This window comes from Molothrus aeneus, unplaced genomic scaffold (genome assembly GCF_037042795.1).
Source record: "Molothrus aeneus isolate 106 unplaced genomic scaffold, BPBGC_Maene_1.0 scaffold_362, whole genome shotgun sequence".
NCBI classification, from domain to species: domain Eukaryota; kingdom Metazoa; phylum Chordata; class Aves; order Passeriformes; family Icteridae; genus Molothrus; species Molothrus aeneus.
In genome coordinates, this window is record NW_027099030.1 from 43,750 (window position 1) to 66,073 (window position 22,324).

The 22,324-nt window shown below is 51.2% G+C and overlaps 11 pseudogenes and 1 gene segment (V, D, J or C); 6 read left to right on the plus strand and 6 right to left on the minus strand.

The window, feature by feature from the left end:
• Window positions 1-9: 9 nt before the first annotated feature.
• LOC136570771 (Ig heavy chain V region 6.96-like) lies at window positions 10-751 on the minus strand (annotated as a pseudogene).
• An 18-nt stretch (window positions 752-769) lies between these two features.
• LOC136570772 (Ig heavy chain V region 6.96-like) lies at window positions 770-1,315 on the plus strand (annotated as a pseudogene).
• A 3,153-nt stretch (window positions 1,316-4,468) lies between these two features.
• LOC136570773 (Ig heavy chain V region 6.96-like) lies at window positions 4,469-4,899 on the minus strand (annotated as a pseudogene).
• A 15-nt stretch (window positions 4,900-4,914) lies between these two features.
• Window positions 4,915-5,678, plus strand: LOC136570774 (immunoglobulin heavy variable 3-21-like; annotated as a pseudogene).
• An 18-nt stretch (window positions 5,679-5,696) lies between these two features.
• On the minus strand, window positions 5,697-6,264 carry LOC136570775 (Ig heavy chain V region 6.96-like; annotated as a pseudogene).
• Window positions 6,265-7,374: 1,110 nt separating this feature from the next.
• LOC136570776 (Ig heavy chain V region 3-like) lies at window positions 7,375-8,498 on the plus strand. The segment is given in 3 exon segments: window positions 7,375-7,481; window positions 7,794-8,225; window positions 8,388-8,498. Coding segments are annotated over 3 exon segments (650 nt in total).
• Window positions 8,499-8,889: 391 nt separating this feature from the next.
• On the minus strand, window positions 8,890-9,416 carry LOC136570777 (Ig heavy chain V region 6.96-like; annotated as a pseudogene).
• Window positions 9,417-10,269: 853 nt separating this feature from the next.
• Window positions 10,270-10,706, minus strand: LOC136570779 (Ig heavy chain V region 6.96-like; annotated as a pseudogene).
• Window positions 10,707-10,724: 18 nt separating this feature from the next.
• Window positions 10,725-11,350, plus strand: LOC136570780 (uncharacterized; annotated as a pseudogene).
• Window positions 11,351-12,085: 735 nt separating this feature from the next.
• On the plus strand, window positions 12,086-12,435 carry LOC136570781 (Ig heavy chain V region 6.96-like; annotated as a pseudogene).
• Window positions 12,436-12,642: 207 nt separating this feature from the next.
• On the minus strand, window positions 12,643-13,268 carry LOC136570782 (uncharacterized; annotated as a pseudogene).
• Window positions 13,269-13,286: 18 nt separating this feature from the next.
• On the plus strand, window positions 13,287-13,636 carry LOC136570783 (Ig heavy chain V region 6.96-like; annotated as a pseudogene).
• The last annotated feature ends 8,688 nt before the right edge of the window (window positions 13,637-22,324 follow it).

Sequence of the window (22,324 nt, forward strand, 5' to 3'; positions counted from 1 at the left end):
GGGTCAGCGTCACCGAGCTCTGCCCGTTGTCCCTGCAGATCCTGCCCCGAGCTCGTGTACCAGGGGCTGCCAGCGCTGCTGATTGAGGCAAAGAATGCCGGGGCCTGCCCGGGTCTCTGGCGGATCCAGAGCATGGGGGAACTCCCTGGGGAGGATTCTGGCTCCTGTTCCTGCGCCAGGGACACCGACGGTGACGGCGCTCATGGTGATGCTGGTTGGGAATGGGCTCATGGCCAGCGCCGTCAATATCAGCAGCACCATTAGCACCATAACCATCAGCAGCTTTGGCGCAGAAATAGGAGCCGGAATCCTCGACCTTGAGGCTGTTCATGGTCAGCGTCACCGAGCTCTGCCCGTTGTCCCTGGAGATCCTGAACCGGCCCTGCACCGAGGGCGCGTATTCGGCATAACCACCACCGCTGTTGATCCCTGCGACGTATTCCAGCCCCTGCCCGGGCCTCTGGCGGACCCAGAACATGGCAAAGCTCCCGAAACTGAACCCGGAGCCGCGGCAGAGGAGGCGCAGGGAGCCCCCGGGGGGCTGGAGGTGCCCCCGGGCTCCAGCAGGGTCACGGCCGCTCCCCCAGCCCCAAACCTTCGCTGCGTCTGCCCCAAATTCCCTTGGTCTGGCCCCAAATATCCAACAGAGGTTTCCTGCGTGGAAAATTTCCTTAAACCCTGCAATGAGCCCCGATCCAGCCATTGATTAATTGGACGCCTCCTCCTGACTTTGGCACGGCCTCATCCCCATCTCCCCTTTTTCCCTTTGGGGCTGCGGGCGGCCGTGACCCTGCTGGAGCCCGGGGGCACCTCCAGCCCCCCGGGGGCTCCCTGCGCCTCCTCTGCCGCGGCTCCGGGTTCGATTTTGGCAATTTTGGGATGGGCTGGTATCGACAGAGACCCGGGCAGGGGCTGGAATACGTCGCCAGTATCAGCAGCGGTGGTGGTTACACCGAATACGCGCCCTCGGTCAAGGGCCGGTTCAGGATCTCCAGGGACAACGGGCAGAGCTCGGTGACGCTGACCATGAACGACCTCAAGGACGAGGATTCCGGCTCCTATTTCTGCGCCAGGCGTCACAAATATCGGGGCGCTGATTTTGTTTTTATTGACGTCGCCGGCAGCGGCACCGCCCCCGTGGTGGTCGCCAAATGTCTGCAATGCCCGGAGATCCTTCCCCAAATCCCAGCCCTTCTCCTCAAATCTTCCCCATTTTCCCCCAAACTCTGCCCCTGCTGCCCCAACTCTGGAGTTTACTCCCAATTTTGCCCATTTCACCCAAATCTCCCCCAGCCCTGATGGGGATGAGGCCTGAACTGGAGGCCAGGGGTGAAGGTTTGGGGGCAATGGTTGAGTTCTGGGGCAGAACCAGGCGAGGGTTTGGGGTCAGGGCTGCCCATGGGGGGAAATGGGGGAGATTTGGGACCAAGGGTGAAGAGCTGAGATTTGCGGGATGGCTCTGAGATTTGGGGACAAGAGGGGCTCAGTCAGCGGTGGTGCCACGTCCGGCATGGTCAATAGCATCAGCAAGAGCAACACCACCAGCACCAGCAGATTTGGCACAGAAATAGACGGCGGAATCCTCGTCCTTGAGGCTGCTCATGGTCAGCGTCACCGAGCTCTGCCCGTTGTCCCTGGAGATCCTGAACCGGCCCTTGACCGAGGGCGCGTATCTGGTTTCGCCATCATAGTCAATCCCTGCGACGAAATCCAGCCCCTGCCCGGGCCTCTGGCGGATCCATTGCATGGCAAAATTGCCAAAACTGAACCCGGAGCCGCGGCAGAGGAGGCGCAGGGAGCCCCCGGGGGGCTGGAGGTGCCCCCGGGCTCCAGCAGGGTCACGGCCGCTCCCCCAGCCCCAAAGGGAAAAAGGGGAGATGGGGATGAGGCCGTGCCAAAGTCAGGAGGAGGTGTCCAATTAATCAATGGCTGGATCGGGGCTCATTGCAGGGTTTAAGGAAATTTTCCACACAGGAAACCTCTGTTGGATATTTGGGGCCAGACCAAGGGAATTTGGGGCAGAAGCAGCGAAGGTTTGGGGCTGGGGGAGCGGCCGTGACCCTGCTGGAGCCCGGGGGCACCTCCAGCCCCCCGGGGGCTCCCTGCGCCTCCTCTGCCGCGGCTCCGGCTTCGATTTTGGCAATTTTGGGCTGGGCTGGATGCGCCAGAGGCCCGGGCAGGGGCTGGAGTTCGTAGCACAGATCAACACTGCTGGCACCACCCGCTATGGAGAATCAGTCACGGGCCGGTTCACGATCTCCAGGGACAACGGGCAGAGCTCGGTGACGCTGACCATGAGCAGCCTCAAGGACGAGGATTCCGGCTCCTATTTCTGCACCAAATGTTTCAGCAGTGTTTGTGTTTATCCTGCTGCTCCTGGTTATGGTGTTGATGGTGGATCTGGCCCCAGGCCCTCTCCTCTCTGTTCCCAAGAATCCCAGAATCCTCTGATCCTTCCCTCAATTCCCAGCCCCGTTTCTCAAATCTCAGCCGTTTTTCCCCCAAACATCGCCATCAGTTCCCCGATTTCCAATTTTCCCCCAGTTTTGCCCATTTCTCCCCACTCTGGCCCTTCCCCTCCCTCCCAGCTCGCAGTGGGGCTCAGCCCGGGGCCCTTTGGGCCCAAAGCTTTTTGTGCAGCTGCGGCTCTGCTGAGGCGCCCGGGAGCTGAGCTCCGCTCTGTCAAACACCGACGCTAAAAACGACCCAAACCAGGAACTTTCTGTTTCCTTTCCTGTCCCGGCCGCGCCCCGGCAGCTGCCAGGGAGGAACTGGGGGGAGCCCCAAAATCGAGGCATCTCCTCCTCCTCCTCCTCCTCCTCCTCCCACCTGGCGCTGCCCTTCCTCCTCACCGGCCGGGGTGGCCGGGGGCCGCTCCCTGGGTTTGGGGCTGGAATCCTCCCTTGGGGCTCTGGAGGAAAAACCCTTTTTTATCCCCCCAAAAAAACCACATGAAATTGTTGGGAAATTAAATTGCTCGAATTGACCTGGACCGAGGGCTCCACACTGAGAGAGGCAGATGGGTCCGAGGGTGGATTCGCCTGGAACGTTCCATGGCTCAAGGGCAGGGTCAGCACAGGCCGGTCCAGCTCAGGAGCCGCAATTGCCCCAAGTGGGCCCCGACCTGATATTTGGGGCCAGGAGCTGAGAATTTGGGGCAGAGCCCGTTCAGAGCCGGGACACGGGGACAGGAATGGGGTGAGGGCTTGGGGTGTGGGGAAGGGGCTGGGACACGGGGACAGGGACGGGGCCAAAAAACATCAACAGCTTGAGCAGCAGCAGCAGCACAACAACCTCCACTAGTACGACCAGATTTGGCGCAGAAATAGACGGCGGAATCCTCGTCCTTGAGGCTGCTCATGGCCAGCGTCACCGAGCTCTGCCTGTTGTCCCTGGAGATCCTGAACCGGCCCTTGACCGAATCCGCGTACCCGGTCCAACCAGCATTGTCGGTGATCCCTGCGACGTATTCCAGCTCCTGCCCGGGTCTCTGGCGCATCCAGCCCATCCCAAATTTGCCAAAATCGAACCCGGAGCCGCGGCAGAGGAGGCGCAGGGAGCCCCCGGGGGGCTGGAGGTGCCCCCGGGCTCCAGCAGGGTCACGGCCGCCCGCAGCCTCAAAGGGAAAAAGGGGAGATGGGGATGAGGCCGTGCCAAAGTCAGGGGGAGGTGTCCAATTAATCAATGGCTGGATCGGGGCTCATTGCAGGGTTTAAGGAAATTTTCCACACAGGAAACCTCTGTTGGATATTTGGGGCCAGACCAAGGGAATTTGGGGCAGAAGCAGCGAAGGTTTGGGGCCGGGGGAGCGGCCGTGACCCTGCTGGAGCCCGGGGGCACCTCCAGCCCCCCGGGGGCTCCCTGCGCCTCCTCTGCCGCGGCTCCGGGTTCGATTTTGGCAAATTTGGGATGGGCTGGATGCGCCAGAGGCCCGGGCAGGGGCTGGAATGGGTCGCAGAGATCAGCCCCAGTGGCAGCACCTACTACGCGCCCTCGGTCAAGGGCCGGTTCAGGATCTCCAGGGACAACGGGCAGAGCTCGGTGACGCTGACCATGAGCAGCCTCAAGGACGAGGATTCCGCCGTCTATTTCTGTGCCAAAGATGCTGATAATTGTGGTGCTGCTCATGCTGGTTGTAGTGACGGTGCTGGGCTGGTTGTGGGGCATTTAGCCAAGCACCCATCGCTGTGTCCCCAAATGTCCCCAAATCCCAGCCCTCGCCCCCGCTCTTGGTGACTGAATTCGTGTCCCCAGCCCCGGGCCCAGCGCTGAGCTTTGGTGCAGAGTCTGGGGGAGGATCAATGGCCAAGGGCTGAGGTTTGGGGCCCCAAGTGGGGATTTGGGGCAGAGTCGGGCGAGTTTTGGGGCCAAAGCGCTTGGGTTTGGGGCAGAACCAGTCGGGGTTTGGGGTCTTTGGTCACCATTGGTGGAAATGGGGGAGACCTGGGGCAAAGGGCCAAGAATGGGGTCAAGGGCTGAGATTTGGGGGAAGGGTCTGGGGAGTGGGGACACGAGGGGCTGAGACAGGGGCGGCGCCACCACCAGCGTGGGGAATAAAGGCAGCAAAAGCACCAGCACCAGCACCAGCATCTTTGGCACAGAAATAGATGGCGGAATCCTCGTCCTTGAGGCTGCTCATGGTCAGCGTCACCGAGCTCTGCCCGTTGTCCCTGGAGATCGTGAACCGGCCCTTGACCGAGGGCGCGTAGCTGGTGTAACCACCACCGCTGCTGATCTGTGCAACGTATTCCAGCCCCTGCCCGGGTCTCTGTCGATACCAGCCCATCCCAAATTTCCCGAAATCGAACCCGGAGCCGCGGCAGAGGAGGCGCAGGGAGCCCCCGGGGGGCTGGAGGTGCCCCCGGGCTCCAGCAGGGTCACGGCCGCCTGGACCCGCAAAGGGAAAAAGGGGAGATGGGCACAAGAAACCTGATTGGTCGAGAGCCTCCAAGTGGGCGTGGCCAGCAAGGAAACGGACTGGGACCCACCCGGGAGGAGGGGGAGGATGAACTCCAAGGGTCCCAGTTTGGGGCCCAGGGTCAGGGTTTGGGTCCAGGGCTGAGCTTTGGCCTCATCCCCATCTCCCCTTTTTCCCTTTGGGGCTGCGGGCGGCCGTGACCCTGCTGGAGCCCGGGGGCACCTCCAGCCCCCCGGGGGCTCCCTGCGCCTCCTCTGCCGCGGCTCCGGCTTCGATTTCGGGAAATTTGGGATGGGCTGGTATCGACAGAGACCCGGGCAGGGGCTGGAATACATCGCCAGTATCAACAACGATGGTGCTTACACCAGCTACGCGCCCTCGGTCAAGGGCCGGTTCACGATCTCCAGGGACAACGGGCAGAGCTCGGTGACGCTGACCATGAGCAGCCTCAAGGACGAGGATTCCGGCTCCTATTTCTGCGCCAAAGCTGCTGGTGCTGGTGGTGCTAATGGTGCTGCTGATATTGACGGCGCTGGCCATGGGCCCATTCCCAACCAGCATCACCATGAGCGCCGTCACCGTCGGTGTCCCTGGCACAGAAACAGGAGCCGGAATCCTCCCCAGGGAGTTCCCCCATGCTCTGGATCCGCCAGAGACCTGGGCAGGCCCCGGAATTCTTTGCCTCAATCAGCAGCGCTGGCAGCCCCTGGTACACGAGCTCGGGTCAGGATCTGCAGGGACAACGGGCAGAGCTCGGTGACGCTGACCCTGAGCGGCCTCACGGACGAGGATTCCGGCTCCTGTTCCTGTGCCAGGGACACAGACGGTGACGGTGCTCATGGTGATGCTGGTTGGGAATGGGCTCATGGAGAGCGCCGTCCATATACCCAGCACCGTAAGCACCCCAACCAGCACCAGCACCAGCAGCTTTGGCGCAGAAATAGGAGCCGGAATCCTCGTCCTTGAGGCTGCTCATGGTCAGCGTCACCGAGCTCTGCCCGTTGTCCCTGGAGATCCTGAACCGGCCCTTGACCGAGGGCGCGTATTCGGCATAACCACCACCGCTGTTGATCCCTGCGACGTATTCCAGCCCCTGCCCGGGCCTCTGGCGGACCCAGAACATGGCAAAGCTCCCGAAAGTGAACCCGGAGCCGCGGCAGAGCAGGCGCAGGGAGCCCCCGGGGGGCTGGAGGTGCCCCCGGGCTCCAGCAGGGTCACGGCCGCTCCCCCAGCCCCAAAGGGAAAAAGGGGAGATGGGGATGAGGCCGTGCCAAAGTCAGGGGGAGGCGTCCAATTAATCAATGGGGGGATCGGGGCTCATTGCAGGGTTTAAGGAAATTTTCCATACAGGAAACCTCTGTTGGATATTTGGGGCCAGACCAAGGGAATTTGGGGCAGAAGCAGCGAAGGTTTGGGGCTGGGGGAGCGGCCGTGACCCTGCTGGAGCCCGGGGGCACCTCCAGCCCCCCGGGGGCTCCCTGCGCCTCCTCTGCCGCGGCTCCGGGTTCAGTTTTGGCAATTTTGGAATGTATTGGATCCGCCAGAGGCCCGGGCAGGCGCTGGAATACGTCGCAGGGATCCAAAGCAATGGTGGCAACCCCAGCTACGCGCCCTCGGTCAAGGGCCGGTTCAGGATGTCCAGGGACAACGGGCAGAGCTCGGTGACGCTGACCATGAACAGCCTCAAGGACGAGGATTCCGGCTCCTATTTCTGCGCCAAATCTGCTTATGCTGGTTATCAATATGAAGTTTATGGTATTGACGGTGGTTTCAGCCCAGCCTTTGTTGTTGGGTTCCCAAATGTCCCCAGCCCTCAGACCCTTCCCCCAAACCTCACCCATTGACCCAGATCTGGACCCTTTGTCCCCATTTCCCCCATGGCCTGCGCTGACCCCAAACCCTCGCCTGCTCCAGCCCCAAACTCAACCATTGGCCCCAAACCTTCACCCCGAGCCTTGGTCCCAGCCCTGCCCCCTTTGCACCAGCGCTGCCCCATGGGCCCCAAACCCTCTCCTGGCTCCGGCCCCACACTCAGCTCTTGGCCCCAAATCTCAGCCTCGCGCCCCAAAAGCGCCCAAAGGGCCCCGATCTGGGCACAGCGGGGCAGGTTTGGGTCAGCGGCTGCGGCCGGGAGCCCCAAGTGGGGATTTGGGGCAGAGTCGGGCGAGTTTTGGGGCCAAAGCGCTTGGGTTTGGGGCAGAACCAGTCGGGGTTTGGGGTCTTTGGTCACCATTGGTGGAAATGGGGGAGATCTGAGGCAAAGGGCCAAGAATGGGGTCAAGGGCTGAGATTTGGGGGGAAGGGTCTGGGGAGTGGGGACACGAGGGGATCAGACAGGGGCGGCGCCACCACCAGCGTGGAGAATTAAAGCAGCAAAAGCATCAGCACCCCAATAACCAGCACCAGCATCTTTGGCGCAGAAATAGGATCAGGAATCCTCGTCCTTGAGGCTGCTCATGGTCAGCGTCACCGAGCTCTGCCCGTTGTCCCTGGAGATCCTGAACCGGCCCTGCACCGAGGGCGCGTACCAGGTGCTGGAACCACTGCTGCTGATCTGTGCAACGTATTCCAGCCCCTGCCCGGGTCTCTGGCGCATCCAGCCCATGTAGAATTTCCCGAAATCGAACCCGGAGCCGCGGCAGAGGAGGCGCAGGGAGCCCCCGGGGGGCTGGAGGTGCCCCCGGGCTCCAGCAGGGTCACGGCCGCCTGGACCCGCAAAGGGAAAAAGGGGAGATGGGCACAAGAAACCTGATTGGTCGAGAGCCTCCAAGTGGGCGCGGCCAGCAAGTAAACGGACTGGGACCCACCCGGGAGGAGGAGGAGGATGAACTCCAAGGGTCCCAGTTTGGGGCCCAGGGTCAGGGTTTGGGTCCAGGGCTGAGCTTTGGCCTCATCCCCATCTCCCCTTTTTCCCTTTGGGGCTGCGGGCGGCCGTGACCCTGCTGGAGCCCGGGGGCACCTCCAGCCCCCCGGGGGCTCCCTGCGCCTCCTCTGCCGCGGCTCCGGCTTCAATTTCGGGAGTTTTGGCATGCAGTGGATCCGCCAGAGGCCCGGGCAGGGGCTGGAATGGCTCGCAGGGATCAACAGCGGTGGTGGCACCACCAGATACGCGCCCTCGGTCAAGGGCCGGTTCAGGATCTCCAGGGACAACGGGCAGAGCTCGGTGACGCTGACCATGAGCAGCCTCAAGGACGAGGATTCCGGCTCCTATTTCTGCGCCAAACGTGACAATGGTTATGCTGGTGGTGCTGCTGCTCTTTTTGGCCACAATTCCGGCAGCGGCGCCACCTCCAAGATGGACCCCAATGTCTCCAGTTCCAAGCGATCCTTCCCCTTTTTCCCCAAATCCCAGCTCTTCTCCTCAAATCTCAGCCGTTTTCCCCCAAACTCCGCCCCAGCTGCTCCAAGCCAGGACTTTCCCCCAGTTTTGCCCATTTCTCCCCACTCTGGCCCTTCCCCTCCCTCCCAGCTCGCCGTGGGGCTCAGCCCGGGGCCCTTTGGGCCCAAAGCTTTTTGTGCAGCTGCGGCTCTGCTGAGGCGCCCGGGAGCTGAGCTCCGCTCTGTCAAACACCGACGCTAAAAACCACCCAAACCAGGAACTTTCTGTTTCCTTTCCTGTCCCGGCCGCGCCCCGGCAGCTGCCAGGGAGGAACTGGGGGGAGCCCCAAAATCGAGGCATCTCCTCCTCCTCCTCCTCCTCCTCCTCCCACCTGGCGCTGCCCTTCCTCCTCACCGGCCGGGGTGGCCGGGGGCCGCTCCCTGGGTTTGGGGCTGGAATCCTCCCTTGGGGCTCTGGAGGAAAAACCCTTTTTTATCCCCCCAAAAAAACCACATGAAATTGTTGGGAAATTAAATTGCTCGAATTGACCTGGACCGAGGGCTCCACGCTGAGAGAGGCAGATGGGTCCGAGGGTGGATTCGCCTGGAACGTTCCATGGCTCAAGGGCAGGGTCAGCACAGGCCGGTCCAGCTCAGGAGCCGCAATTGCCCCAAGTGGGCCCGACCTGAGGTTTGGTGCCAGGAGCTGAGAATTTGGGGCAGAGCCCGTTCAGAGCCGGGACACGGGGACAGGAATGGGGTGAGGGCTTGGGGTGTGGGGAAGGGGCTGGGACACGGGGACAGGGACGGGGCCAAAAAACATCAACAGCTTGAGCAGCAGCAGCAGCACAACAACCTCCACTAGTACGACCAGATTTGGCGCAGAAATAGACGGCGGAATCCTCGTCCTTGAGGCTGCTCATGGCCAGCGTCACCGAGCTCTGCCTGTTGTCCCTGGAGATCGTGAAACGGCCCTTGACCGAATCCGCGTACCCGGTCCAACCAGCATTGTCGGTGATCCCTGCGACGTATTCCAGCTCCTGCCCGGGTCTCTGGCGCATCCAGCCCATCCCAAAGTTCCCAAAATCGAAGCCGGAGCCGCGGCAGAGGAGGCGCAGGGAGCCCCCGGGGGGCTGGAGGTGCCCCCGGGCTCCAGCAGGGTCACGGCCGCCCCCAGCCCCAAAGGGAAAAAGGGGAGATGGGGATGAGGCCGTGCCAAAGTCAGGAGGAGGTGTCCAATTAATCAATGGCTGGATCGGGGCTCATTGCAGGGTTTAAGGAAATTTTCCATGCAGGAAACCTCTGTTGGAGATTTGGGGCCAGACCAAGGGAATTTGGGGCAGAAGCAGCGAAAGTTTGGGGCTGGGGGAGCGGCCGTGACCCTGCTGGAGCCCGGGGGCACCTCCAGCCCCCCGGGGGCTCCCTGCGCCTCCTCTGCCGCGGCTCCGGGTTCGATTTTGGCAAATTTGGGATGGGCTGGATGCGCCAGAGGCCCGGGCAGGGGCTGCAATACGTCGCAGAGATCAGCAGCCCCAGTGGCAGCACCTACTACGCGCCCTCGGTGCAGGGCCGGTTCAGGATCTCCAGGGACAACAGGCAGAGCTCGGTGACGCTGACCATGAACAGCCTCAAGGACGAGGATTCCGCCGTCTATTTCTGTGCCAAAGATGCTGATAATTGTGGTGCTGCTCATGCTGGTTGTATTGACGGTGCTGGGCTGGTTGTGGGGCATTTAGCCAAGCACCCATCGCTGTGTCCCCAAATGTCCCCAAATCCCAGCCCTCGCCCCCGCTCTTGGTGACTGAATTCGTGTCCCCAGCCCCGGGCCCAGCGCTGAGCTTTGGTGCAGAGTCTGGGGGAGGATCAATGGCCAAGGGCTGAGGTTTGGGGCCCCAAGTGGGGATTTGGGGCAGAGTCGGGCGAGTTTTGGGGCCAAAGCGCTTGGGTTTGGGGCAGAACCAGTCGGGGTTTGGGGTCTTTGGTCACCATTGGTGGAAATGGGGGAGACCTGGGGCAAAGGGCCAAGAATGGGGTCAGGGGCTGAGATTTGGGGGAAGGGTCTGGGGAGTGGGGACACGAGGGGCTGAGACAGGGGCGGCGCCACCACCAGCGTGGGGAATAAAGGCAGCAAAAGCACCAGCAACCCAATAACCAGCACCAGCAGCTTTGGCGCAGAAATAGGAGCCGGAATCCTCGTCCTTGAGGCTGCTCATGGTCAGCGTCACCGAGCTCTGCCCGTTGTCCCTCGAGATCCTGAACCGGCCCTGCACCGAGGGCGCGTACCAGGTGCTGGAACCACTGCTGCTGATCTGTGCAACGTATTCCAGCCCCTGCCCGGGCCTCTGGCGCATCCAGCCCATGTAGAATTTCCCGAAATCGAACCCGGAGCCGCGGCAGAGGAGGCGCAGGGAGCCCCCGGGGGGCTGGAGGTGCCCCCGGGCTCCAGCAGGGTCACGGCCGCCCGCAGCCCCAAAGGGAAAAAGGGGAGATGGGCACGGCCAAAGCTCAGCCCTGGACCCAAACCCTGACCCTGGGCCCCAAACTGGGACCCTTGGAGTTCATCCTCCTCTTCCTCCCGGGTGGGTCCCAGTCCGTTTCCTTGCTGGCCGCGCCCACTTGGAGGCTCTCGACCAATCAGGTTTCTCATGCCCATCTCCCCTTTTTCCCTTTGGGGCTGCGGGCGGCCGTGACCCTGCTGGAGCCCGGGGGCACCTCCAGCCCCCCGGGGGCTCCCTGCGCCTCCTCTGCCGCGGCTCCGGGTTCACTTTCGGGAGTTTCAACATGGGCTGGATGCGCCAGAGGCCCGGGCAGGGGCTGGAGTTCATGGCAGGGATCAGCAGCGATGCTGGCAACATCGGCTACGCGCCCTCGGTGCGGGGCCGGTTCAGGATCTCCAGGGACAACGGGCAGAGCTCGGTGACGCTGACCATGAGCAGCCTCAAGGACGAGGATTCCGGCTCCTATTTCTGTGCCAAGGGTGTTTACAGTTGTTGTGCCGCTTCTGCTGCTGATGTTGGTGATGGTGTTCTCGGCCCCGTCCCTGTCCCCGTTCCCCAGACCCTTCCCCACACTCCAAGCCCTGACCCCGTTCCTGTCCCCATGTCCCGGCTCTGAACGGGCTCTGCCCCAAATCTCAGCTCCTGGCACCAAACCTCAGCTCCTGGCTCCAAGGCTCAACCAAGGTCCCCAAACCTGGGTGCGAATGGTCGAGATTTGGGGCCAAAAAGGGCCAGATTTGGGTCGGTGGGGGTCAACAATGGGGCCAGGGGTTGGAGGGAAGGACCTGGGCAATGGGGACAGGCGGGGACCCGGGGCCAGCGCCCGGATATAACCAGCACCATAATTATAGTACCCAGGAACAGATCTGGCGCAGAAATAGGAGCCGGAATCCTCGTCCTTGAGGCTGCTCATGGTCAGCGTCACCGAGCTCTGCCCGTTGTCCCTGGAGATCCTGAACCGGCCCTGCACCGAGGGCGCGTATTCGGCATAACCACCACCGCTGTTGATCTCTGCGACGAATTCCAGGCCCTGCCCGCGTCTCTGTCGGACCCAGTGCATGGTGAAACTGCCAAAACTGAACCCGGAGCCTCGGCAGAGGAGGCGCAGGGAGCCCCCGGGGGGCTGGAGGTGCCCCCGGGCTCCAGCAGGGTCACGGCCGCTCCCCCAGCCCCAAACCTTCGCTGCTTCTGCCCCAAATTCCCTTGGTCTGGCCCCAAATATCCAACAGAGGTTTCCTGTGTGGAAAATTTCCTCAAACCCTGCAATGAGCCCCGATCCAGCCATTGATTAATTGGACACCTCCTCCTGACTTTGGCACGGCCTCATCCCCATCTCCCCTTTTTCCCTTTGGGGCTGCGGGCGGCCGTGACCCTGCTGGAGCCCGGGGGCACCTCCAGCCCCCCGGGGGCTCCCTGCGCCTCCTCTGCCGCGGCTCCGGGTTCAGTTTTGGCAAATTTGGGATGTTCTGGGTGCGCCAGAGGCCCGGGCAGGGGCTGGAGTTCGTCGCCAGTATCTACTACGCCGGTGGGGGTTACACCGACTACGCGCCCTGGGTGCAGGGCCAGGTCAGCATCTCCAGGGAGAACGGGCAGAGCTCGGTGACGCTGACCATGGCCAACCTCAAGGACGAGGATTCCGGCTCCTATTTCTGCGCCAGATCTGTTCCTGGGTACTATAATTATGGTGCTGGTTATATCTGAGCGCTGGCCCCGGGTCCCTGCCTGTCCCCATTGCCCAGGTCCTTCCCTCCAACCCCTGGCCCCATTGTTGACGCACACCGACCCAAATCTGGCCCTTTTTGGCCCCAAATCTCGACCATTCGCACCCAGGTTTGGGGACCTTGGTTGAGCCTTGGAGCCAGGAGCTGAGGTTTGGTGCCAGGAGCTGAGATTTGGGGCAGAGCCCGTTCAGAGCCGGGACATGGGGACAGGAACGGGGTCAGGGCTTGGAGTGTGGGGAAGGGTCTGGGGAACGGGGACAGGGACGGGGCCGAGAACACCATCACCAACATCAGCAGCAGAAGCGGCACAACAACTGTAAACACCCTTGGCACAGAAATAGGAGCCGGAATCCTCGTCCTTGAGGCTGCTCATGGTCAGCGTCACCGAGCTCTGCCCGTTGTCCCTGGAGATCCTGAACCGGCCCCGCACCGAGGGCGCGTAGCCGATGTTGCCAGCATCGCTGCTGATCCCTGCCATGAACTCCAGCCCCTGCCCGGGCCTCTGGCGCATCCAGCCCATGTTGAAACTCCCGAAAGTGAACCCGGAGCCGCGGCAGAGGAGGCGCAGGGAGCCCCCGGGGGGCTGGAGGTGCCCCCGGGCTCCAGCAGGGTCACGGCCGCCCGCAGCCCCAAAGGGAAAAAGGGGAGATGGGCATGAGAAACCTGATTGGTCGAGAGCCTCCAAGTGGGCGCGGCCAGCAAGGAAACGGACTGGGACCCACCCGGGAGGAAGAGGAGGATGAACTCCAAGGGTCCCAGTTTGGGGCCCAGGGTCAGGGTTTGGGTCCAGGGCTGAGCTTTGGCCGTGCCCATCTCCCCTTTTTCCCTTTGGGGCTGCGGGCGGCCGTGACCCTGCTGGAGCCCGGGGGCACCTCCAGCCCCCCGGGGGCTCCCTGCGCCTCCTCTGCCGCGGCTCCGGGTTCAGTTTTGGCAAATTTGGGATGTTCTGGGTGCGCCAGAGGCCCGGGCAGGGGCTGGAGTTCGTCGCCAGTATCTACTACGCCGGTGGGGGTTACACCGACTACGCGCCCTGGGTGCAGGGCCAGGTCAGCATCTCCAGGGAGAACGGGCAGAGCTCGGTGACGCTGACCATGAGCAGCCTCAAGGACGAGGATTCCGGCTCCTATTTCTGCGCCAGATCTGTTCCTGGGTACTATAATTATGGTGCTGGTTATATCTGAGCGCTGGCCCCGGGTCCCTGCCTGTCCCCATTGCCCAGGTCCTTCCCTCCAACCCCTGGCCCCATTGTTGACGCACACCGACCCAAATCTGGCCCTTTTTGGCCCCAAATCTCGACCATTCGCACCCAGGTTTGGGGACCTTGGTTGAGCCTTGGAGCCAGGAGCTGAGGTTTGGTGCCAGGAGCTGAGATTTGGGGCAGAGCCCGTTCAGAGCTGGGACACGGGGACAGGAACGGGGTCAGGGCTTGGGGTGAGGGGAAGGGGCTGGGACATGGGGATGGGGGGGGGACACTGGGATGGGGTCAAAACGATAGGCAACAGTCTCCCAACCAGTACCATCATCAACAGCACATTTGGCGCAGAAATAGGAGCCGGAATCCTCGTCCTTGAGGCTGCTCATGGTCAGCGTCACCGAGCTCTGCCCGTTGTCCCTGGAGATCCTGAACCGGCCCTGCACCGATGGCGCGTACGCGGTGCTGCCACCAGTGCTGATCCCCGCGAGCCACTCCAGCCCCTGCCCGGGCCTCTGGCGGACCCAGTACATGTCAAAGTTCCCGAAACTGAACCCGGAGCCGCGGCAGAGGAGGCGCAGGGAGCCCCCGGGGGGCTGGAGGTGCCCCCGGGCTCCAGCAGGGTCACGGCCGCCTGCAGCCCCAAAGGGAAAAAGGGGAGATGGGGATGAGGTCCCGGCTCCAGGCCTGTCCGGATTTTTGGGGTAAAACTGGACAAGTCCGGGCGCAGTGGTTGGGATTTGAGGGACGAGGCTGAGCTCAGGGGGAAACCGGCCCTGATTTGGGGCCAGGAGCGGAGATTTGGGGCCAAGAATGGAGATTTGGGGCCAAAAGCTGAGATTTCGGGCCAACGGAGGAGATTTGGGGCCAAAAGCTGAGATTTGGGGCCAAAGGTAGAGATTTGGGGCTAATAACGAAGATTTGGGGCCAATAATGGAGATTTGGGGCCAAAAGCTGAGATTTGGGGCCAAAGGCTGAGATTTGGGGCCCAGAATGGAGATTTGGGGCCAATAACGGAGATTTGGGGCCTAAAGCTGAGATTTGGGGCCAATAACGGAGATTTGGGCCAAAGGTGGAGATTTAGGGCCAAGAATGGAGATTTGGGGCCAAAGGCTGAGATTTGGGGCCTAAAGCTGAGATTTGGGGCCAATAATGGAGATTTGGGGCCAAAAGCTGAGATTTGGGGCCAATAACGGAGATTTGGGGCCAAAAGCTGAGATTTGGGGCCAAAGGCTGAGATTTGGGGCCCAGAATGGAGATTTGGGGCCAAAAGCTGAGATTTGGGGCCAAAGGCTGAGATTTGAGGCCAGGAGTGGAGATTTGGGGCCAATAACGGAGATTTGGGGCCCAGAATGGAGATTTGGGGCCAAAAGCTGAGATTTGGGGCCAAAGGCTGAGATTTGGGGCGAATAATGGAGATTTGGGGCCCAGAATGGAGATTTGGGGCCAATAACAGAGATTTGGGGCCAAAAGCTGAGATTTGGGGCCAAAGGCTGAGATTTGGGGCCTAAAGCTTAGATTTGGGGCCAAAAGCTGACATTTGGGGCCAATAACGGAGATTTGGGGCCCAGAATGGACATTTGGGGCCAATAACGGAGATTTGGAGCCCAGAATGGAGATTTGGGGCCAATAACGGAGATTTGGGGCCCAGAATGGAGATTTGGGGCCAATAACGGACATTTGGGGCCAAAAGCTGAGATTTGGGGCCTAGAGTGGAGATTTGGGGCCAATAACGGAGATTTGGGGCCAAAAGCTGAGATTTGAGGCCAGGAGTGGAGATTTGGGGCCAATAACGGAGATTTGGGGCCCAGAATGGAGATTTGGGGCCAAAAGCTGAGATTTGGGGCCTAAAGCTGAGATTTGGGGCCAAAGGCTGAGATTTGGGGCCAATAACGGAGATTTGGGGCCAAGAACGGAGATTTGGGGCCAAAAGCTGAGATTTGGGGCCAATAATGGAGATTTGAGGCCCAGAATGAAGATTTGGGGCCAAAGGCTGAGATTTGGGGCCAATACCGGAGATTTGAGGCCAGGAGTGGAGATTTGGGGCCTAAAGCTGAGATTTGGGGCGAATAATGGAGATTTGGGGCCAAAAGCTGAGATTTGGGGCCAATACCGGAGATTTGGGGCCAATAACGGAGATTTGGGGCCAAAGGCTGAGATTTGGGGCCAAAAGCTGAGATTTGGGGCCAAAGGCTGAGATTTGGGGCCAATACCGGAGATTTGGGGCCCCCAGCCGGTGCCGGGAGCTGCAGCTGCAGCCGAGCCCCGAAAGTGAAACCGGGGCCATTTTGGGCCTTCTCGGCGCCATTTTGGGGCCTTTTCGGGGCCTCTGGGGGTTTCGGGGCCTTTGGGGGTTTCGGGGCCTTTTCGGGGCCTTTGGGGTTTCGGGGCCTTTTCGGGACCTCTGGGGATTTCGGGGCCTTTTCGGGACCTCTGGGGATTTCGGGGCCTTTTCGGGGCCTTTGGGGTTTCGGGGCCTTTTCGGGGCCTTTGGGGGTTTCGGGGCCTTTTCGGGGCCTCTGGGGGTCCCCGAGGGCGGCGCCGGGGCCGGAACGGGGAGAGAAAAACCCGGGGAGGCTCCGGGGGCAGCGCGGGCGAGGCTGGGCCGGGCTGGGGGCATTGCAAGGGGAACCGCACCGGAGTGAATTTTATTGAATGCCTGTTTAGTTTTATTCAACTTTAATTTAATTTTTGTTTAATTTTTATTTAATTTTTATTCAACTTTAATTTAATTTTTATTTAATTTTAATTTAACTTTAATTTAATTTTTATTGAATTTTTATTGAATTTTTATTTAATTTTAATTTAATTTTTATTTAATTTTTATATAATTTTTATATAAATTTTATTTAATTTTAGTTTAATTTTAATTTAATTTTTATTTAACTTTAATTTAATTTTAATTTAATTTTTATTTAATTTTTATTTAATTTTTATATAATTTTTATTTAATTTTAGTTTAATTTTAATTTAATTTTTATTTAATTTTTGTATAATTTTTATATAATTTTTATTTAATTTTTATATAATTTAATTTTAATTTTAATTTAGTTTTAATTTAATTTTTATTTAATTTTTATTTTTTATTTAATTTTTCTTTAACTTTAATTTAATTTAATTTTAATTTAACTTTATTTTAATTTTAATTTAATTTTAATTGATTTTAATTTAATTTTAATTTAATTTTAATTTAATTTTTATATAATTTTTTATTTAACTTTAATTTAATTTTTATTTTTATTTAACTTTAATTTAATTTTTATATAATTTATTTTAATTTAAATTTAATTTTTATTTAATTTTTATTTCATTTTAATTTTTATTTATTTTTAATTTTTTATTTAACTTTAATTTAATTTTTATTTAATTTTTACTTAATTTTTATTTAATTTTTATTTCATTTTAATTTAATTTTTATTTCATTTTTATTTTATTCCTATTTTATTCCTATTTTCTATTCTAATTTTAATTTCTTTTTTTTTCCTTTATATCTATTTTTTATTTTAATGTTATTTTATATTTTAAATTCGCTTTTACCTTTAATTTAAATTCAATTATAATTTTATTTTTATTTGTAAATTTTATTTTTTTGGCTTTAATTTTAACTAATTTAAAAGAATTTAAGTTTTAACTACAATTTTATTTTTTATTTTATTTTCATTTCATTTTTAGCTTTTCTTTTTCTTTTCCGATTAAATTTGGATTTTATTTTATTATTTATTTTATTTTGAATTTTAACTTTAATTTAAATTTATTTATAATTTTTTTATTTTTAATAATATTTTAATTTTAATTTTATTTTTTTCTGTTTTTTTAATTTTATTTTCAATTTTAATTTTATTTCTAAATTTAAACTTAATTTTATTTTTCGTGTTAATTTAATTTTTAATTGTATTTTTTATTTTGTTTTGAATTTTAATTTTATTTCTAAACGTAATTTCAGACTTAATTTGAAGTTTAATTTTATTTGTAATTTATATGTTTATTTTGATCTGTTTAAAATTTTGTTTTAAAGTTGAATTTTGACTTTAATTTTATTTTAATTTTTTATTTTATTTTTATTTTAATTGAAAATTAAGTTTTTTCTTTAATTTTAACTTGAATAATTTTATTTTAAATTTGAAGTTATTATTTTATTTTTTTTTAATTTATATTTTTATTTGCGATTCTAATTTAAATTTTACCCTAAGTTTTATTGGAAAGTTGATTTTTATTTCACTTTTTTTTTTAAACTTAATTTTAATTTTACTTTTAATTTTCATTTTTATTGAATTTTAATTCTTCCCAATTTTGGAACTTTTAATTCCGATTTTTGTGATTTTCTGCTTTCATTGGTTTCTATTTCAATTTTTTTTATTTAATTACGATTTGAAATTAATTGAGTTTAATTGAGTTTAATTGAATTCTATTTAATTTAGTTGAACTTAGTTTAAATTAATTTAATTTCACTTTATTTTAATTCATTTCAATTTAATTTTATTTTTATTAAGTTTTAGTTTAATTTAATTTAATTTATTTTATTTTTATTTAATTTATTTTAATTTTGTTTCATTTTATTTTTTAAACTAAGCTTCATTAAATGAAATAATTTTAAATTTAAATGATTTCAATTAGAAGCAAATTAATTTAAAATTTATTTTATTTCATTTATTTAATTCCTTTTATACCTAATTACTTCCATTATTAATTCCTTACCTTTGCTTATTTGAGGTTTATTATTGACAATAGATTTTAATTTATATTTTTAATTTTACAATAATAATAATACTCAAATAATGAAATCATGTTATTATTAGGTAATATTTATTTTATTTTATTTTATTTGATTTTATTTTATTTTACTTGATTTTATTTTATTTTATTTTATTTTATTAATTTAATTTAATTTTATTTTATTAATTTAATTTAATTTAATTAATTTAATTAAATTTAATTTAATTAATTTAATTTAATTAATTTAATTTAATTTAATTTAATTTAATTTATAATTTTTTTAATTTTTATTTCAATATTTTACCCGATTCCTTTCTCCCTCCTGTTTCTTCCCACCCATTAAATTCAATTCCCTTTTATTCCTCGGCATTAATTAAGAAATTTTTAATAAAAAATCCAAATTTTCGGGTTTTTTTCTTCATTTTCTTCGTTATTTTCCATTTTTGCCATTGCAGCGTTCGGGGCTTTGGGGGAATAAAGTGAAATAAAATGGAATTAAAGGGAATTAAAAAATTGGGAAAAAAAAGACACAAAATAAAATGAAATGTTCGGTAAAATAAAAGAATTCATCATATCTGGGTTTTATTTTATTTTATTTTATTTTATTTTATTTTATTAAAACTTATTGTTGTATCACTATTTATACATTTTTATTTTATTTTTATTTTTATTTAATTTTATTTTATTAAAACTTATTATTGTATATGACTTAGAAATTATTTTAATTTAATTTAATTTAATTTTACCTTATTGATTAAAATTTCTTTTTCTTATTTATAGAAATATTTAAGTTTTAAATTTTAATTTTATTTTATTACTTTATTTTATTAAAATTTCTTATTTTATCATTATTTGCATTTTAATTTAATTTAATTTATTAAATTTCTTTTTATTATTATTTCTATTAAAGTATTTTTAAAAATAATTTAATTTAATTTTATATTTATATTTTTTTGGTATTAGTTAAATTATTAATTTTTAAAAAGTTATTAAAATTAAAATTAATTTAAAATAAAATAAAAGTGAAATTAATTAATAAATTAAAATAAAAATTAATCAAAAATAATATAAATTAAATTAAAATGTAAAATAAAAAGTAAAAAATAAAATAAAATAAAATAAAATAAAATAAAATAAAATAAAATAAAATAAAATAAAATAAAATAAAAATAAATAAAATAAAAATAAATAAAATTTAAAAAATAAATAAAATAAAATAAAATAAAATAAAATAAAATAAAATAAAATAAAATAAAATAAAATAAAATAAAACGTGATTTAAAATGAATGGCAGAAAATAAAGGAAATAAAAGAAAAAACCGAACTCAAAATGAAATATAAATAAGGGGAAATAAACAGAAGAAATGGAATGAATATTTTGAATTTTAATAATAAGAAATGGAATTAAATTAAATACAAAAGTGGCAGAATGAAAATTGAAAAAAGGGAATGAAAATAAAATTATAAAAATAGAAAATGGCGACACCAGAGGCAGGAAATTGATGCAAATGAAGGAGGAAATGGGTGAAAAACAGAAATAAAAATCAATTAAAGCGGAGGAATTAAAAAAATAAAGGCGAGAAATTGAAATAAATTAATTAAAATAAAATAATTAAAATTAATTAAAATTAATTAATTAAAATAAAATTAATGAAAGGAACGGACGTAAACCCAGGGAATAAATCCCAAAATTTGATTAAAAAAAAGAAGAATTTAATTTAATTTAATTTAATTTAATTTAATTTAATTTAATTTAATTTAATTTTAATCTAAGAAAAATTAATTTAATTTTTAAAATTAAAAATGAATTTATAGGAAATTAAATAATTAATTTTTTTCTATTAATTGGGAGTATATTATAAAAATGTGTATTTTATTAATTTTTAGATATAAAATGTATACATTTTTATTCATTGAAATTATTGCAAAAAATACATTGGGTTTCATTATTGAAAACATTTTCTATTTTTATTTTAAAATGTAATAAGTTTCTAATAATTCTATTAATTAATATGTTTCTATTAATTAATAAATATCAATTCTTTATTAATAAATGAATTTATAGATTTTTATTAATTGAGAAAACTCATAATTTTTTATTTATAAAATTAATAAATTTACAATAATTTAAATTAATATAATGCATTTATGTGGTTTTATTAATCGAAAAAATGATACTTTTCGCTTTAAAGAACTAGAAATTTATTTTAATTGAAGTTAATAATAAAAATTAAAAATTTAATTAGTTAAAAATAAGTTTATATTACTTGAAATCAAATTAATCACAGGTAACAAACTCCAATTAAACGTAATAAAACTGCAATTAACTCTAATTAAACAAACCAAACGCAAAAAAATCATCAAAATAGGGATAAAACCCCTCACAAATTAATTATATTTAAAAATTAATTAAAAGAAACCCGAATCAGCGATTTCCCGCCTCCCTCTCCCATGCGGGCGCTGATTGGTCGAGCGAAAAGGGCGGGAACCAATCAGCGCCGTGCGCGGGAAGAGCGCCCTTGGCGGGGTAAATCTGCCCGGTGACGGCTTCTGATTGGTCCGGAGGAGCCCGCGGGAGCCAATCAGAGGCGGGGGTCTCCGTGACACCGCCGGCAATTCACTGAGGGCGGCCCTCAAATCCCCCCGAAATCGCCCCAAAATCTCTTCCAGGACTCCCACAATCCCCTCAGAACGCCCAAAGTCAGCCCAAAATATCCCCAGGACCCCAAAAATCCTCCCAGAGCTCCGAAATCCCCCCAAAAATCCCTTCCAGGACCCCGAAATCCCCTCAGAAGGCCCAAATTCGGCCCAAAATCCTCTCAGAGCTCCAAAATCCCCTCAGAGACTCCAAAATCCCCTCAGAATCCCCAAATTCGCCCCCAAAAATCTCTTCCGGGACCCCGAAATCCCCTCAGAAAGCCCAAATTCGCCCCAAAATCCTCTCAGAGCTCCAAAATCCCCTCAGAGACCCCAAAATGCCCCCAGAACCCCCAAATTCGCCCCAAAATCACCCCAGATTCCCCTCAGGATTCGCCAAAATCCTCCCGGGACCCCCCAAATGACCCCAAAATCTCCCTGGGACCCCCAAAATCACACAAAAAAATCTTCAAATCCCCTTCCCAAAAATTCCTCCAAAGTCTCCACAAAAATCTCACAATTCCCCCCAAATTCCCAAAATCCCCCCTAAAAAAAATCCCCAAATCCCCCTCAAATCCCTCCCAAAAATTCCCCCAAAATCCCCCCAGAATCCCCCCTAAAATCCCCAAATCCCCCCTAAAAAATCCCCAAATCCCCCCCAAAATCCCCCCTAAAAAATCCCCAAATCCCCCCCAAAATCCCTTCCAAAATCCCCAAATGCCCCCCAAAATCCCCCTAAAAGTTCCCCCAAAAAATCCCCATATCCCCCAAAATCCCCCCTAAAAAATCCCAAAATCCCCCCCAAAATCCCTCCCAAAAATTCCCCCAAAATCCCCCTCAAATCCCCTCTAAAAATCCCCTAATCCCCCCCAAAATCCCCCCTAAAAAATCCCCAAATCCCCCCCAAAATCCCTCCCAAAATCCCCAAATGCCCCCCAAAATCCCCCTCAAATCCCCTCTAAAAAATCCCCAAATCCCCCCCAAAATCCCTCCCAAAAATTCCCCCAAAATCCCCCTCAAATCCCCCCTAAAAAATCCCAAAATCCCCCCCAAAATCCCTCCCAAAAATTCCCCCAAAATGCCCCAAATCCCCCCTAAAAAATCCCCAAATTCCCCCCCCCAAATCCCTCCCAAAATGCCCCAAATTCCCCCTAAAAAAAATCCCAAAATCCCCCCAAAATCCCCCCTAAAAAATCCCAAAATCCCTCCCAAAAATTCCCCCAAAATCCCCCAAAATGCCCCAAATCCCCCTCAAATCCCCCCCCTCCCCAAAATTCCCCCAAATTCCCCAAAATGCCCCCAAAAAACGCCCAAATCCCCCCTCCCC